We start from the raw sequence: 14,540 nt of genomic DNA, 5'->3' as shown, positions 1-14,540 counted from the left end.
GGCACAAATGAACTCCTTACCTAACTGGTAACTTTTCCTTGAAGCCAAATGTCCAATGTGTGAACTATTAGGACTATAGTTTTTAGGAACCTGTGGTAGGATATTTTCTACTGAGTCAATAAAGAGAATAATTTTAAGCATTTCATCTTTTATCTATTTAAATTCAAACAAAATTTGGCGTTACAGAACTGTGTGCCTTGAATATGGCTGGTGTTAGTCAGGATAGGCTATGTTATGCTTAAATAACATGCCAATCCCCAAAACTCAGTGGTTTCATAGCACAAAATTCATTTCTCATTCATAAGACACATCTGTGTGGGTCTGTTCCAGAGTCCTTCAGGGACCCAGCCTGACAGAGGCTCCTTCACCTTGAAGTTGCACAATTCGGAACTTTCAGAGATGGTTTTGGTTGTAGAGGCAAGGAAGAAGCATAGAGAAAGGCCAAGGGGCTTTTCTCTGTCTCAGACTGGAAGTGACACATTGTATTAGTCTGAACTAGTGCTGTGTCCCTGCCTAACTGCTGGATCCTGAAAGTGTTGGAGAGCAGATAGCAGGCATTTGATGGATGTTATTCTTTGCCAGGAAGTTGACCATGATAGGTTTAAGGGTATTTCCAAAGAAGTGCAACTCATGAGTCTGTTGTTATTTAGTTGCTAAGTTGTGTCCGACTGTTTTGTGACCCCAAGGACTGTAGCCTACCAGGCTCCTCTGTCCATGGTGTTTTCTAGGCAAGAATACTGGAGTGGGTGGCCATTTACTTCTCCAGGGAATTTTCAAACCCAGTGGTCAAACCTAACATCTCCTGCATTGCAGGTAACTCTTTACCACTGAGCCACCTGGGAAGCATCTCATGAGTCCAAGAATTGATAAACCAAAGGAAAGTCTCAAGCATAAAAAAGAATGATTTCCAAAGGAGTAAATATCAAAACTTGATCACCAAAGCAGTTAAAAGCTCCGTTTCCCTAGTCTCTACTGAATAACAAGCTAATCATTGCTCAGGGCGGCCAGGAGCTGGCCTGAGCCTAGAGGAAGAATTTGTGGTCAGACTCCAACCCCCATGGGGAAAAAGCACTAGATTTTGAGGGCTTATCCGAAGGGCAACAGCATTTTCTAAGTGTACTGGCATCTCAGACTTTTGGGTGAGAGGCAGAAGGAGCTATATGAGCCTTGGAAATAACAGCATGACTCATGGACTGAGATGCAAAGTGGCTATATTTAGAACCCAGCTCCGGAGCACTCAATAGGTGGGAAGCAGGACAATTGATTTCTATTTACCACTCCCTTGCACACCTAAACTGAAAGGTCACAGTGGCCCAAGATACATGGATAATTGGAGGGATTCTGTGCTTCTGTACTGATTTCTGGGTAAAACTTTCTTTTCCTCCATGGCTTCGTGTATTTAACAAAAGAGCCATTTATGCAAAGACCAAATAGTAACCCCTACCCAAGTGTACCATCTTTTCTTCAATTATGTGTGTAATTTAAGCAAAAGGATTTCCCTTGAATCTCTTCAATAGCCCACACCTTCAAGGGAGAAGCAGAGCCATTCTGGATATTGCACCATTTGAAATAAACACAGGAGGAAAACAGTTTCTTTTTAAGGAATGAAGACAGCAGAAATGTTTTGAATGTGATCACTCATGCTTCAGCCCCAGACTTGGTAAAACCTCAGCATTTTCAGAGCAGTTAAAAAGCATTCAGTTCCTTTTGGTCTTTAAAAAATTGCCCGCTGGGCAGAGACAACCTCAATAGCTTTGGTTTATGGGAGCCAAAAAACATTTTTAATTGCACAGAGTCATGGGGAAGCAAGGATATCGACATTCGGGGCTCACTCTTGAATTTAAACATCAAAGTTTGATGCAATCCCTGCTCATAATACCGATATAAATCAGTAGAAAGCTGAACTGTTCTTTGGCCTCCTGGAATGGCTAAGATCCTAGGCACTGAAGAAAGAGCAAGCCTGCCACGGATCAGGTTGTTCTAGATGTTTTCTTAGAGAAATCGTAGAGCTGCCACTTTAGAAATCAATATAAAGGGCTGCTTTGCCAAGGGTCCAGGCCCTGGGACCCAGCAGAGGTCTTTAGTTGCAATAGAGTGACATCTAATGGTCATTATGGAAAAACACAAGCTGTAATCTCTCAACCCTTCGGATTCCCTGGCTGGACTTGGGTGGCTCTGTTGTTGTTCCAGTGTTAAGCTGTGTCCAACTCTTCATGACCCCATGGACTGCAGCATGCCAGCCTTCCCTGTCCTTCACTATCTCCCAGAGTTTGCTCAATCTCATGTCCATTGAGTCGGTGATGCTATCTAACCATCTTCATCTTCTGCCCCCTTCTCTTCCTGCCCTCAATCCTTCCCAGCATCAGGGTCTTTTCCAATGAGTCAACTTTTCACATTAGTTGGTCAGAGTATTGGAGCTTTAGCTTCAGCTTCAGCATCAGTCCTTCCAATGAATATTCAGGGTTGATTTCCTTTAGGATTGACTGGTTTGATTTCCTGGCCCAAGAGACTCTCAAGAGTTTTCTCCAGCACAGAATCTGCCTGCAGTAGGAGACCTGGGTTCGATCCCTGAGTCAGGAAGTTCCCCTTGAGGAGGAAATGGCAACCCATTCCAGTATTCTTGCCTGGGAAATCCCATGGATACACTGAGGATTCTAAGGACACAAATGCTCTGCCTTACTGGAGAACAGAGGAACCAGAAATCAAATTGCCAACATCTGCTGGATCATCAAAAAACCAACAGTTTCAGAAAAACATGTGCTTTATTGACTATGCCAAAGCCTTTGACTGTGTGGATCACGACAAACTGTGGAAAATTCTTCAAGAGATGGGAATACCAGACCACCTGATCTGCCTCCTGAGAAATCTATATGCAGGTCAAGCAGCAATAGTTAGAACTGGACATGGAACAACAGACGGGTGGTAAATCGGGAAAGGAGTACATCAAGGCTGTATATTGTCACCCTGCTTATTTAACTTTATGCAGAGTACATCATGAGAAATGCTGGGCTGGATGAAGCACAAGCTGGAAACAAGATTGCTATGAGAAATATCAATAACATTAGATATGCAGATAACACCACCGTTATGGCAGAAAGCCAAGAAGAACTGAAGAGCCTCTTGATGAAAATGAAAGAGGAAAGTAAAAAAATTGGCTTAAAACTCAAAAAATTCAGAAAACTAAGATCATGGCATGCAGTCCTATCACTTCATGGCAAATAGATGGGGAAACAGTGGAAATAGTGACAGACTTCATTTTGGGGGGCTCCAAAATCACTGCAGATGGTGACCGTGAAATGTAAAGACGTTTGCTCCTTGGAAGAAAAGCTATGACCAATCTAGACAGCATATTAAGAAGCAGAGACATTACTTTGCCAACAAAGGTCCATCTAGTCAAGGCTATGGTTTTTCTAGTAGTCATGTATGGATGTGAGAGTTGGACTATAAAGAAAGCTGAGTGCTGAAGAATTGATGCTTTTGAACTGTGGTGTTGGAGAAGACTCTTGAGAGTCCCTTGGATTGCAAGATCAATCAAGTCAATCCTAAAGGAAATCAATCCTGGCTGTTCATTGGAAGGACTGATGCTGAATCTGAAACTCCAATACTTTGGCCACCTGATGTGAAGAACTGACTCATCTGAAAAGACCCTGATGCTGGGAAAGACTGAAGGCAGGAGTGGGAGTGGATGAGAGAGGAGAGATGGTTGGATGGCAGCACCGACTCTATGGACATGAGTTTGAGTAAGCTCTGGGGGTTGGTGATGGACAGGGAAGCTTGGCATATTGCAATCCATGGGGTCGCAAAGAGTCAGACACGACTGAGCCACTGAACTGACTGGAGAACAGTTTGAGCAAATTCCAGGAGATAGTGAAGGGCAGAGAGGCCTGGCATGTTGCAGTTCATGGGGTCAAGAAAGAGTTGGACACAACTTAGCAGCTGAACAACAACAACAGAGCTACCTAAGTTTAACCCAGGAACTGGAAGGGCCGAGATGTTGGAGAACTGCCCCAAGGAATTAGCACTATCTTTCTTGGGAATGTTTTGGAAAAGCAGCCTGTCTGCTAAGTTTCTGGCATCCTTGACTCAAACCTATTTTATAGTCAAAGAAGCTGTGTTAGAGTGCTTATGTGACTTTTCCAAGCTCATGCAGAAAGTAAAAACTAGAGCTTGTGGTGAAGTTAGTCTTCTATAATTTCATGTCTGTCATTCTTTCCACTACTGACCAGATGGGGTCCCCACTGTGGCCTCTCTTTTCATGGATTTGGTGTGTGTGTGTGTGCCCCCATGTGTGTTGAAATGGGGAAAGTGGACAGGGCTGGCCCTCACCTCTGCTAAATCTCTTCCTCTTCTAAATCCGTGGGGAGCACACAGGTGGCCATCAGCACACCCCTTCTGGGCATCAGCTTTGTCACAGATCACAGGAGACCCGCCTGCCAGCAAATCTCCAGGGGCCTTTCGAGATCTGAATAGTTTCCCTCAAGCCCTTTACTCAGAGTAGCTACTTAAACAGAAGTAGAAATAGTTATTGAACCACAGTGGAATTTCCTCCAGGATAGCAACATTTGGTTCATTCACATCTTGCAGGAAAGGAACGAGGAAGAAGGCAAAAGGATGCGTCTTTGGACAGCACTATTACCTTGGATTCTTCTCTCATGAAATCGTGGTGTTATGGACTGGACAGTGTCCCCTCAAAATTCATATATTGAAGCCCTAATCTCCTGTGTGACTGTATCTGGAAAGAGGATTTCAAAGAGGTGAAATTAAATGAAGTCCTAATGGTGGAGCCCTGATCCAGTATGACTAGTGTTTTCATATGAAAAAGAGCCCCGCCCCGCCAGGAAATGTACACAGAGAAAAGGACACATGAGGATACAGAAGAAAGTGGTCCTCTGCCAGCCAAGGAGAGATGTCTCTGGGGAAACCATACCTGCCGATACCTTGGTCTTGGACTTCTAGCCTCCAGGAGTGACAAAATAAATTTCTGTTGTGTAATCCACCCAGTCTGGTTCTCTGTTATAGCAAACAGATAAAGATGGTTTTGGGTTTCCCTGGTGGTTCAGCGGTAGAGAATCCACCTGCCAATGCAGGAGACGTGGGTTCAATCCCTGGAGGAGGGCGTGGCACCCCACTCCAGTATTCTTGCCTGGAGAAGTCCATGGACAGAGGAGCCTGGTGGGCTACAGTCCATGGGGTCATAAAGAGCTGGACACGACTGAAGCAACTGAGTACGCATGTACAGATGGTTTCCTTCATTATCCAGGGGTTGAACTGGCAGGTCCCAACGTTCTTTGGGTTTTTTTTTCCTTTACTATTAACGTTCTGAGCTCTGGACATGTCATAGATTGTTAGCCTCTCTATCGGAAGGGGAAAAAGCTCCTCAGATCTAGAACAGAAGGAGGTATGTGGAACTTGTCAATCAGAAAACTTGAGATCTTGGAAAGTGGTGAGGAATTCACCAAATTTCGTGATCACCAAAGAATTCAAACTTCCTTCTGGGGGGAGGGGAGTGGTCTGTCCTCTTGCTTTTGAAAAACCCCATTTCTGCTGCCTAAGACTGGCTACATAATTTGCAGGTTCAGTGAAAAACGGGAACATGGGGTCCCTTGTTCAAAGACTGTTGAGAATTTCAAGATGGCAACAGTAGAGAATTCAGCCCAGCACTGGCCCCTTTATAGCTGCCCAGGTTGCCTGTCCAGGGAAGCCGCCCTCGACTGCCTCTGCTACACCCCTCCGGACACCAGTGAGGCAAATCCATGTTGAAATCATCAACTGGAGAATGTTCTATAACATACACTAACTTTGGATCAGTTTTCCAATAAGGAAAATATTTAATCATACATTGAGGGACTTCCCTGGCAGCCCTTAACCACTTCCCTTAACCACTAGTTAAGGTTCTGTGCTCCCAGTGCAGGGAGCACAGGTTCAATCCCTGGTCGGGGAACTAAGATCCCACAGGCCACAAGGTGCGGTAAAAAAAAAAGTGAAAAAAGAAATTATGTACATTTAGATCAGGACTCCATTTTACTGGGATGAGTGTACCACAGAAACATGGTTAAGTTCATTTCTCTGAAACAGGTAAAGTTTAAACTCCTTTTATTTCAAGAAATAGTGCTTCTAGACTTTCCTGAAGCCAGAATTGTTCTATAAAAGTATCACAGAATATTACACAAGATTTTAAAAAACACAATATGCTTCCTAATAACTTGAAACCTTTTTTACAAAGCACGTCATTCATGACCATAAATATGTTTCATCTGTCATTCAGCCGGTGACACACACATCTGATAAAGAGTTAATTTTAACATATGTACAGAGTCTATGATAAAGACAAAGTTGTCAAAGATTCAACTCTAACATATTAGGTTTTCTTTAAAAGAGTTTACCTTAAACATGTAAAGGTAACATAACTTACCTATGCATTTGATTATCTAAAAATAAAATGAAAATTACCGTTAAGCTAAAAAATACTTTCTTGGGAAGTTGGCTAGGATACTGCAAACTCTCAGTGAGGTAATAATCCTTTTGCTGGTACCAAAACATCTAAATAGGACAAATATTTTCAAGAACACAGAATTTCAAAAGCAGTTTTTACTTATGCCTTTAAAAAAATCAGAACCTGGTGAAGGCCTTAAAAGTAACCATACAACACATATGGTGCATTTAAATTATGAAACATTCATGAGTTTGTTTTACTGAAAAAAAAATTCCTTATATAAATTCAAAACTAGATGTATTTTCTCAACACTTAAGCTTATTAGCCAGGTCAAGAAAACAAAACAAAGATAAAAAAAAAGTCTTCAGTCCTTTTATCCTGTTAAGCAAATAATAAAAATTTAGCAGTTTTAAGCAGATGATGAACACTTTGAGGCTAGGCACAGAGAAAGCAGGCAATCTTTGTTTTGTTTATTTGTTTATTTTTACCGCCAACATCCTTAGCCATGCCTTTCTGCTAATCGATTTTAGCAAGTCGAGGTAAAACACATGCATTATTTTCTGACAAAAGCGTATACTGAACAATATGTGATGATACTGTCTGTCATCCTTGGGGTCCATTTTCCTTTGTCACACTGAGAGCAAGCAGTGAGACTGTGACAAGCCTGGGCGAAAAATAAGACTAACCAAATAGACATGGCATTCCCATCTCAAAGTGCAAAAATCACTGAGTGAAAAACGAGGGCATTGAAAAATTCCAGTGGTTAAAAATGAATTGAAACCACATTACACACACAGTGGAAAACAGATTGAAATTTCACTGAGGATGTCAAGTTTCAGAAACTCAGAAAGGCACAATTCTAGCCATCTTGATAACATTTGTATACACACATCCCTAGAACTTTCAAAGGTTAATACTGTTTTAGTGCCCCCCCCAAACAAACAAAACCCCACAAATGCACCTTTCTTTCTATTCTTGACAAACAGTGACTTAGAAGACCAAGTCCGTAGGTGCATACCACTGACTTCCACTGCACAGGTGTACCTGGGGCAGTTTGGAATGCTGGTTGTCATGATCACCTTTATTAGTTTACTAAGAACAAATTAAAAAAAAATACTGTGTTTAGGGTAGGGTCACATGGCATCTAATCAGAGGAGAGTGGAAACGAGGCACTGCCTTCTAGACTCTGTAGGCTCCCGGCCCTGTGGTTCTTCTCCACTTGGTTTGACATCCTCTCTGTGATGCTGGAGGAAACAGGCGGCCCCCTGGTGGACTCTCTGATCACCAGATCAGTGGAGTTAACATCAGGATGCGCAGAAAGAAGCAGCTGATCTTCGGAAACATCTTCCTTTGGACGACCATCCTGGGGTCGGCCCTTCTGCTGCCTGGGTCTAGGCTGCACCAGCTCTGTCATGCCATTGCCGCTGAAATCAGTTTCAAGGTGATTGATCCCTTCATGCTCCATCCATTTGTCAGTTTTATGATTTCTCCAGTGTTCAGAATCCAAACGATGAACTTCGGGAATGTCGTTGTTCCATTCAAGTTGACTGTCTGGACTGAATGTTGGTCGGCTGGAATGCAGGGTGGGAAGGTCAGCCAGCAAGGTCAAAGGAGGCGCTTCCCCAACCCTACCTGTGGGGTCTTCATCCATCTCTGCTGGGGCTGAGAGGTCAGCAGACACAGCCAGGAACCCATCACTTGGAGCACTTTTAGTCTCATTGGCTTGGTTTTGCTCATGGTGACTGTTCAGCAGTGCAAATACTCTATCTACACCCTTCAAGTAATTAGTCCAGTCAGCCAGACTAAGTCTATAGTTTTGTCTGTCCTTATAGGCGCTTCCATTCACGTTGTATACATCCTTGGGGCCTTGCCAGTTGCCGTCTGCAGTGAGACTGGGCAGATTAACCTTCCCATCCATCCCATAACTGTCCTCTGTGAAGAGAGATGAAGGTGGATCATTAGTGAGAAAACATGTCCAACCTATTGAATAAGCAACTTGCATTGTTTTTGTGGCACAAAGCAATTTGAAATAAACATGGAAAAGTATGTGTCTCTAGTAATTTGTTATAAAGGACTGGCCTTAGGTTACAGAAGTGACTGAATGAGAATGAACTTTGGAAAGAAGGCTGAACGAGGGAGGAATTCTATAACAGGCTTGGCTGGTACTGCGAATACACTGGTATTACCTGTCAGGGGGCTTATGATTTACTCCTGGCTCTACTCAAGTCACCGATGTAACCAGGAAATCAACTGTGTTAGTCTCTCTGAGTCTTGGTCCCTCATCTACCAAATATAGCTATGTGTTAAAACCTTTATTACATACAGAGCTGCTAGATGAATGATGTTTCAAAGTAATTTAATGTAATAGACAACACTTTGTAAGATATTTTTATTTTATTATTTTATACTCCCTGACAGTATAAAAACACATTTGAATGCAATTAAATATTTGCATCTATTTAACTTCAAATTAGATCTGTTTCTTTGTTTTGTTTTGTTTTGTTTTTTTTTCCTTTGCTCTAGAAATTCTATCCTGTAAAGAAACCAGCCACTGAGTGCTTTTGCACAACATTCAATGAACCCACCGGCTTTCTCGCTTTGATTTTTCTGCATCATCAAAATGAGTATAGTTCTGCAGAAAACAATGTCTTTTCCCTAGGTGTACCCAAGTACCACGTAAGAAGAGGTGGCCTAGATGAAGGCAATGAACTACCTAGAAAGCAATACAGAGAATCCTAGAATCTTCAAATCACCTGTAAGTTAAAAAAAAATTAATACCAAATGCCAGTAGAGCTGTGTGTCACACTTTGGGCACCAGCCCTGGGAAGACTGTATAGAAGAGAAAAGAAGGAAGTGAGAATGGAGTCAAAGATAGATTTGAAACCATTGCTGGAAAGAACATCAACCTGTGGTATAAAACTCTGTACAGTCTTGATAAACTGTGGTTGCAACAATGACGAAAAGACTGAAGGGAGCATGAATGGAGATGACAGCATTGAAAGGCACCACTTTGGGGGAAAAAGGATACAAAGGAAGAGAGAAATGCCCTTTGAAAACTGGGTGATAAAGGAAAAAAGCCAAAAGGGTGCAATTTCAGTCCTGTAATAAAAAAGAGAAACAGACAAACTGGAGGACACACAACCTCTTATAACCCCATCCCCAAATAATAATGCGATAAAAAGTTAAAAAAAAAAAAAGTATGCTTGGGTACACTGACAGAAAAGGAGCTTCTTAAACTAGGCATCTTGGAAATACCTGAAGTCCCTGAAATTAATAAAAGCAGTCTAAATGTAAACAAAATTATTACAAAGGAACATAGAAAATAAGTATAAAAAGTCTACCGTCTTATGAAAAGGCCCCTGCCAAAATAAACCCGAAAGTGAAGAAAACCACAACATAATACTGTTAAGTAAACAAAATCTTCAATCAAGTATCCCAGGATGTGAAAGCCACCTTAGATCAAACATTAGAGTCTGAACCAAGGATCGTATATCCAGCCAACCTCTCCTTTAAGTATCAAGGCTACAGGAAAACAGTTTCAAACATGGAAGAATGTAAAGAACATGGGACACATCAGGTCATCTTGAACAGTCTCCTAGAGGGTGAGTTTCATTCAATCAAGAAATCACTGGGGAAACATCAGCAAAAGGATGAGTGGTGAGCATTTAACACATTTATCAGATCCAGGAGTGAAACAAAATTAATTAGGCAAAGAACAGAAAATGACATATCTAATTAATAAATATTGATAATAAATCAAAACCCTGGTTATTAAAAAAATAGGATCCAAACAGTAACTAGCTCACCTAATTACAAAAAAAGGGACCAATTTCAAATAGACAAAATAGAAAATGACAAGGGAGGAAAAAATGATTGAAATATACAAAATTTAAAAAGTAAAAACGTATTCTGCAGACATCAGAGCAAATCAATGGAAAAAACCTAGATGAAACAGATAATTGTCTAGGAAAACATGTTTTATTGAAATTGATCCAACAGAGGTAGAAAGTTTAAACAGAACAAGTCCCAAAGAAGGAAAATAAAGGTTTATTATCTTTATATAATTATATGCTTATAAAACCTACTTAAGAACTTTCTATCAGTGTTATAAGAACTACGTTACAAAGAAGCTTCCCCTGTGGCTCAGCAGTAAAGAATACGCCTGCCAATGACAGAGACACAGGTTCGATCGCTGCGTTGGGAAGATCCCCTGGAGGCGGACAAGGCAACCTACTCTAGTATTCTTGCCTGGAGAATTCTACGGACAGAGGAGTCTGATAGGCTACAGTCCATCGGGTTGCAGAGAGTTGGACAAGACTTAGCGACTAAAACAACAAGCAACAAAGAAGCAACAGGTCACTATAGTTTCACAGGAGAATTTTACCAAGCCTTTAAGGAAAAGAACATCTCAATGCTATACTAACTGTTCCAGAGCATAGAAGATCAAAGAAAACTTTGAAGCTCTTTCTACGAAGCAACTCTAACCTTGTTTGCTGTGGCAGGCAGAAGAGTGTACTCACCTTTCAAAGATGTCCACATTCTAATCCCCAGAAACTAGGTATTGTTGCCTTACATGCAAAAGGGACTATACAAATTCAAACTAAGTTATGAATTCTGAGGTGAGGAGGTTATCCTAGCGTAGCCAGGTGGGGCCAATGTCATCCCGAAGATCCTTTTTAGGAAAAGGAGGGCAAGCGAGTCAGAAAATGTGACCTTGGAAGCAAAGGGGTGTGTATGTTGGCAGGGGAACAGGTAGGTATTGAGACTTGAGACGCTGAATTTTCAACTTTGAAGGTAGAAGAAAGGGCCGTGAACAAGGAATTCAGGCAGCTTCTAGAAGCTGGAAAAGCCAAGGAAATGGACTCTTCTCTAGAGGCCCTAGAAGGAACACAGTGATTTTAGCCCAGTAAACCATTTCAGCCTTCTAACTTCTAGCAATGTCAGAGAATACGTTTGTGTTGCTTTAAGGCATGGAGTAGGTATCACTTGATGGCATGGTGGTAAAGAATCTGCCTGCAAAGCGGAGATGCTGGTTCGATCCCTGGGTCAGGAAGATCCCCTGGAGAAAGAAATGGCAACCCACTCCAGTATTCTTGCCTGGGAAATCCCATGGATAGAGGAGCCTGGCAGGCTGCAGTACATGAGGTCACAAAGAATCTGACACAACTTAGCAACTAAATCACAACAGGCATGGGGTATCATGAGTTATGACAGTAATAGGAAACCAATACCTAAAAAGATAACATAGCATAAACACAAAGACAGTTTCAGACCGAATCATTTATAAGATGACACAAAAATCCTAAATAAAATATTAGTGACGAGAATTCGATATTATATTAAGAAAATAACACATGATGGTCGAGCAAAATTTATTCCAGAAATGGAAGGTTAGTTGGTCTACTCTTAGCAAATCTATTAATATAACATATCATATTAGTAGATCTAAAGAGAAAAATTATCTGCGTATCTCCATAAACGCTGAAAAGGTTTTTGACAACCTCAACATTCATTAAATACTAAAGACACTAAAAAATACTAGAAACAAATTGATGGCTATTTCCCTAACATAACAAAAACATATATATCTTAGTCCTAAAGCCTGCGTCTCACTTCACTTCATGGAAAAATCCTGAAATTACTTTCACTAAGAACAGGGACAAGGTAACATTGTACTGAAAATATTAGCTTATTCAAGTAGATAAATCAATGAGACATATAAATGGGAAAACAAGCCAAGGTATCTCTGCAAATGTTTGACAGTATACCTGGGAAATTGAAGAGAATACATGGTAAAGCTGACTGAAAAAAATTTTTTAAAGGTAGCAGGTAGTAAAATTAATGTACAGAAACCAATAGCCCTCATATACATAAACCATTATCAAGTAGATGTTTTAATGGTGGATGAAAAGTTTATGTAGTAACAAAAAAAATAAGGTGGTTATAAATACACTTATCAAGAAATGTGCATAACCTTTAAGAAAATACCTGTTAAAAGCTCCTGAAAGACCCATAAATATAAAGACCCATAAATATACTTGACCAAATGGAAAAATGTCCTTTGTTTGACAGAGCATTACAAAGATATAAATTCTTTTCAATAATCAATATTTTATAATAACTATAAATATAGTTATAACTTCTAAAAATTGTGAATCCCTATAAAGTACATCTGTAACTTACATAATATTGTACATCAACTATATTTCAATTAAAATAAATTCTTCCTGACAATTCTTTCAGAAACCAGATAGCAAAATGGTCAAAGGCAGAACCAGATAATCTACAAAATATGCCAAATTTGCAGTTAGTGTGAGTTAACAATTCTGAAATTCCTCTCTGTGTACCGCAGCATTTAGAAAATGACTGAATCCACTGAGGATAACAGGAACTGGGTTCCAGGACCACCTGTCCCCCCACGGCAAACCTCACAGCGCCACCCAGTGGCCCTGGTCCTGACTCACACTCTTACAGCCCTAATGCAGGTTCCCTTCATTGTCTTAGGAAGCCAACCTCACCTTCAGACCCTTTAACTTCAAACCCTGGTCTTGACTCGTCTCTTGGTTGAGCGCCTTAAAGAGAAAAGTCCAACCGTACTAGCAAGGCAGCTTGAAAAGAAAATGGAGCCCTGAGATGTGACCGAGAGAAGAGAGCTTTCTTAGGGCAACACAGAAAGTTAGTCGCTCAGTCGTGTCTGACTCCTTGAGAAGCCACGGACTGTAGCCCGCCAGGCCCCTCTTTCCATGGGATTCTCCAGGCAAGACTGCTGGAGTGGGTTACCATTTCCTTCTCCAGGGGATCCTCCCGACTTACCCGGGTCTCCTGCGTTGACAGGCAGATTCTTTACTGTCTGAGCCACCAGGGGAGCTCAGGACAACACAGAGCAGGGCGGTAAAGGCTGCATTTTTTTCTTTTGATCTCAAGAGATTCAGTGGTTCAGAGAACACATTTGTGTGCCGAACTCTGGGTTGTCAAATGAGTGATGATGGAGATGGTGCTGGCTCTGACAAGATCTCCTTTTAGGTTTCTTATAAAATACAGTAGCATTCTTTTATCATTTACTATCCCCTTTCACATACCACTTTCTTCATGTGAATTTTTTGCACCCCCATATTATTATACTTGACTAGTAATACCCATCATTCCCGGGGCTTGCTATATGTCAGGCCCTGTTCTCAGTTTCTGACTAGCAAGACTGGGATTTGAACCCAAGGCAGGCTGGCTTCAGCATCCGTGCTCTAACCATAAAACTGCACAGCCTGTAACACATGGCTGTCACCTGTAACTGTCTGCAAGGCATGCACTGTTGCCAAAGGGACAAGAGAATCAAAATGAGCAAAAGGGATTCCTTAAAAGACTGAAAGTAGAGCTACCACATAATCTAGCAAGCCCACTCTTGGGCATATATCCAGAGAAAAGTTTAATTTGAAAAAAGAAATGCACCCCAATGTTCATAGCAACACTATTCACAATAACCACGACACGGAAGTGATGGAAGTGTATATAGAGGAATGGATAAAGAAGATGTACGTATATAGAATAGAATATTAGTTGTAAAAAAGAATGAAATAATGTCACTCGCACCAACATGGATGGACCTAGAGATCATCATACCAAGTGAAATAAGTCAGAGAAAGTCAAATATCATACGATATCACTTATACGTGGAATCTGAAAAAGGGTTAGGGTTAGGAATATCACTTATATGTGGAATCTAATAACAATAGACTTACTTACAAAACAGAAACAGACTCACAGATATAGAAAACAAAGTTATGGTTACCAAAGAAGAAAGAGAAAGGGGAGGATAAATTAGGAGTATGGGATTAACAGATATCGATATAATATAATGGCAACCCACTCCAGTGTTCTTGCCTGGAGAACCCCAGGGATGGGGGAGCCTGGTGGGCTGCCATCTATGGGGTTGCACAGAGTCAGACACGACTGAAGTGACTTAGCAGCAGCAGCAGCATATAATATAATATAATACAGATAAACAACAAAGTCCTACTGTATAGCACAGGGAACTATATTCAATATCTTATAATAACCTATAATAGGAAATAATCTGAAAAAGAACTGATGTGACATGAAGCATAGCATATAG

At 41.0% G+C, this 14,540-nt stretch overlaps 2 protein-coding genes across 3 annotated transcripts in view; one reads left to right on the top strand and one right to left on the bottom strand.

The window, feature by feature from the left end:
• Nucleotides 1-4,990, top strand: part of SLCO5A1 (solute carrier organic anion transporter family member 5A1) — a 154,565-nt gene extending 149,575 nt beyond the window's left edge. Inside the window, exon 9 of the mRNA XM_040261354.1 lies at nt 4,585-4,990. Coding sequence (XP_040117288.1) covers nt 4,585-4,706 — 122 coding nt within the window. The 3' untranslated portion in view covers nt 4,707-4,990. The remainder of the gene's footprint in view (nt 1-4,584) is intronic.
• A 1,086-nt stretch (nt 4,991-6,076) lies between these two features.
• The window catches only part of SULF1 (sulfatase 1), a 195,143-nt gene continuing 186,679 nt past the window's right edge, over nt 6,077-14,540 (bottom strand). For both annotated transcript variants that reach the window (XM_040261350.1, XM_040261351.1), the window contains exon 22: nt 6,077-8,365. In XM_040261350.1, coding sequence (XP_040117284.1) covers nt 8,335-8,365 — 31 coding nt within the window. In that variant the 3' untranslated portion in view covers nt 6,077-8,334. The remainder of the gene's footprint in view (nt 8,366-14,540) is intronic.

This window comes from Oryx dammah, unplaced genomic scaffold (assembly GCF_014754425.2).
Source record: "Oryx dammah isolate SB20612 unplaced genomic scaffold, SCBI_Odam_1.1 HiC_scaffold_19, whole genome shotgun sequence".
In the NCBI taxonomy this organism is placed as follows: Eukaryota; Metazoa; Chordata; class Mammalia; order Artiodactyla; family Bovidae; genus Oryx; species Oryx dammah.
The sequence above is the reverse complement of the archived record's forward strand: the minus strand, read 5'-3'. Positions and strand labels throughout refer to the sequence as shown.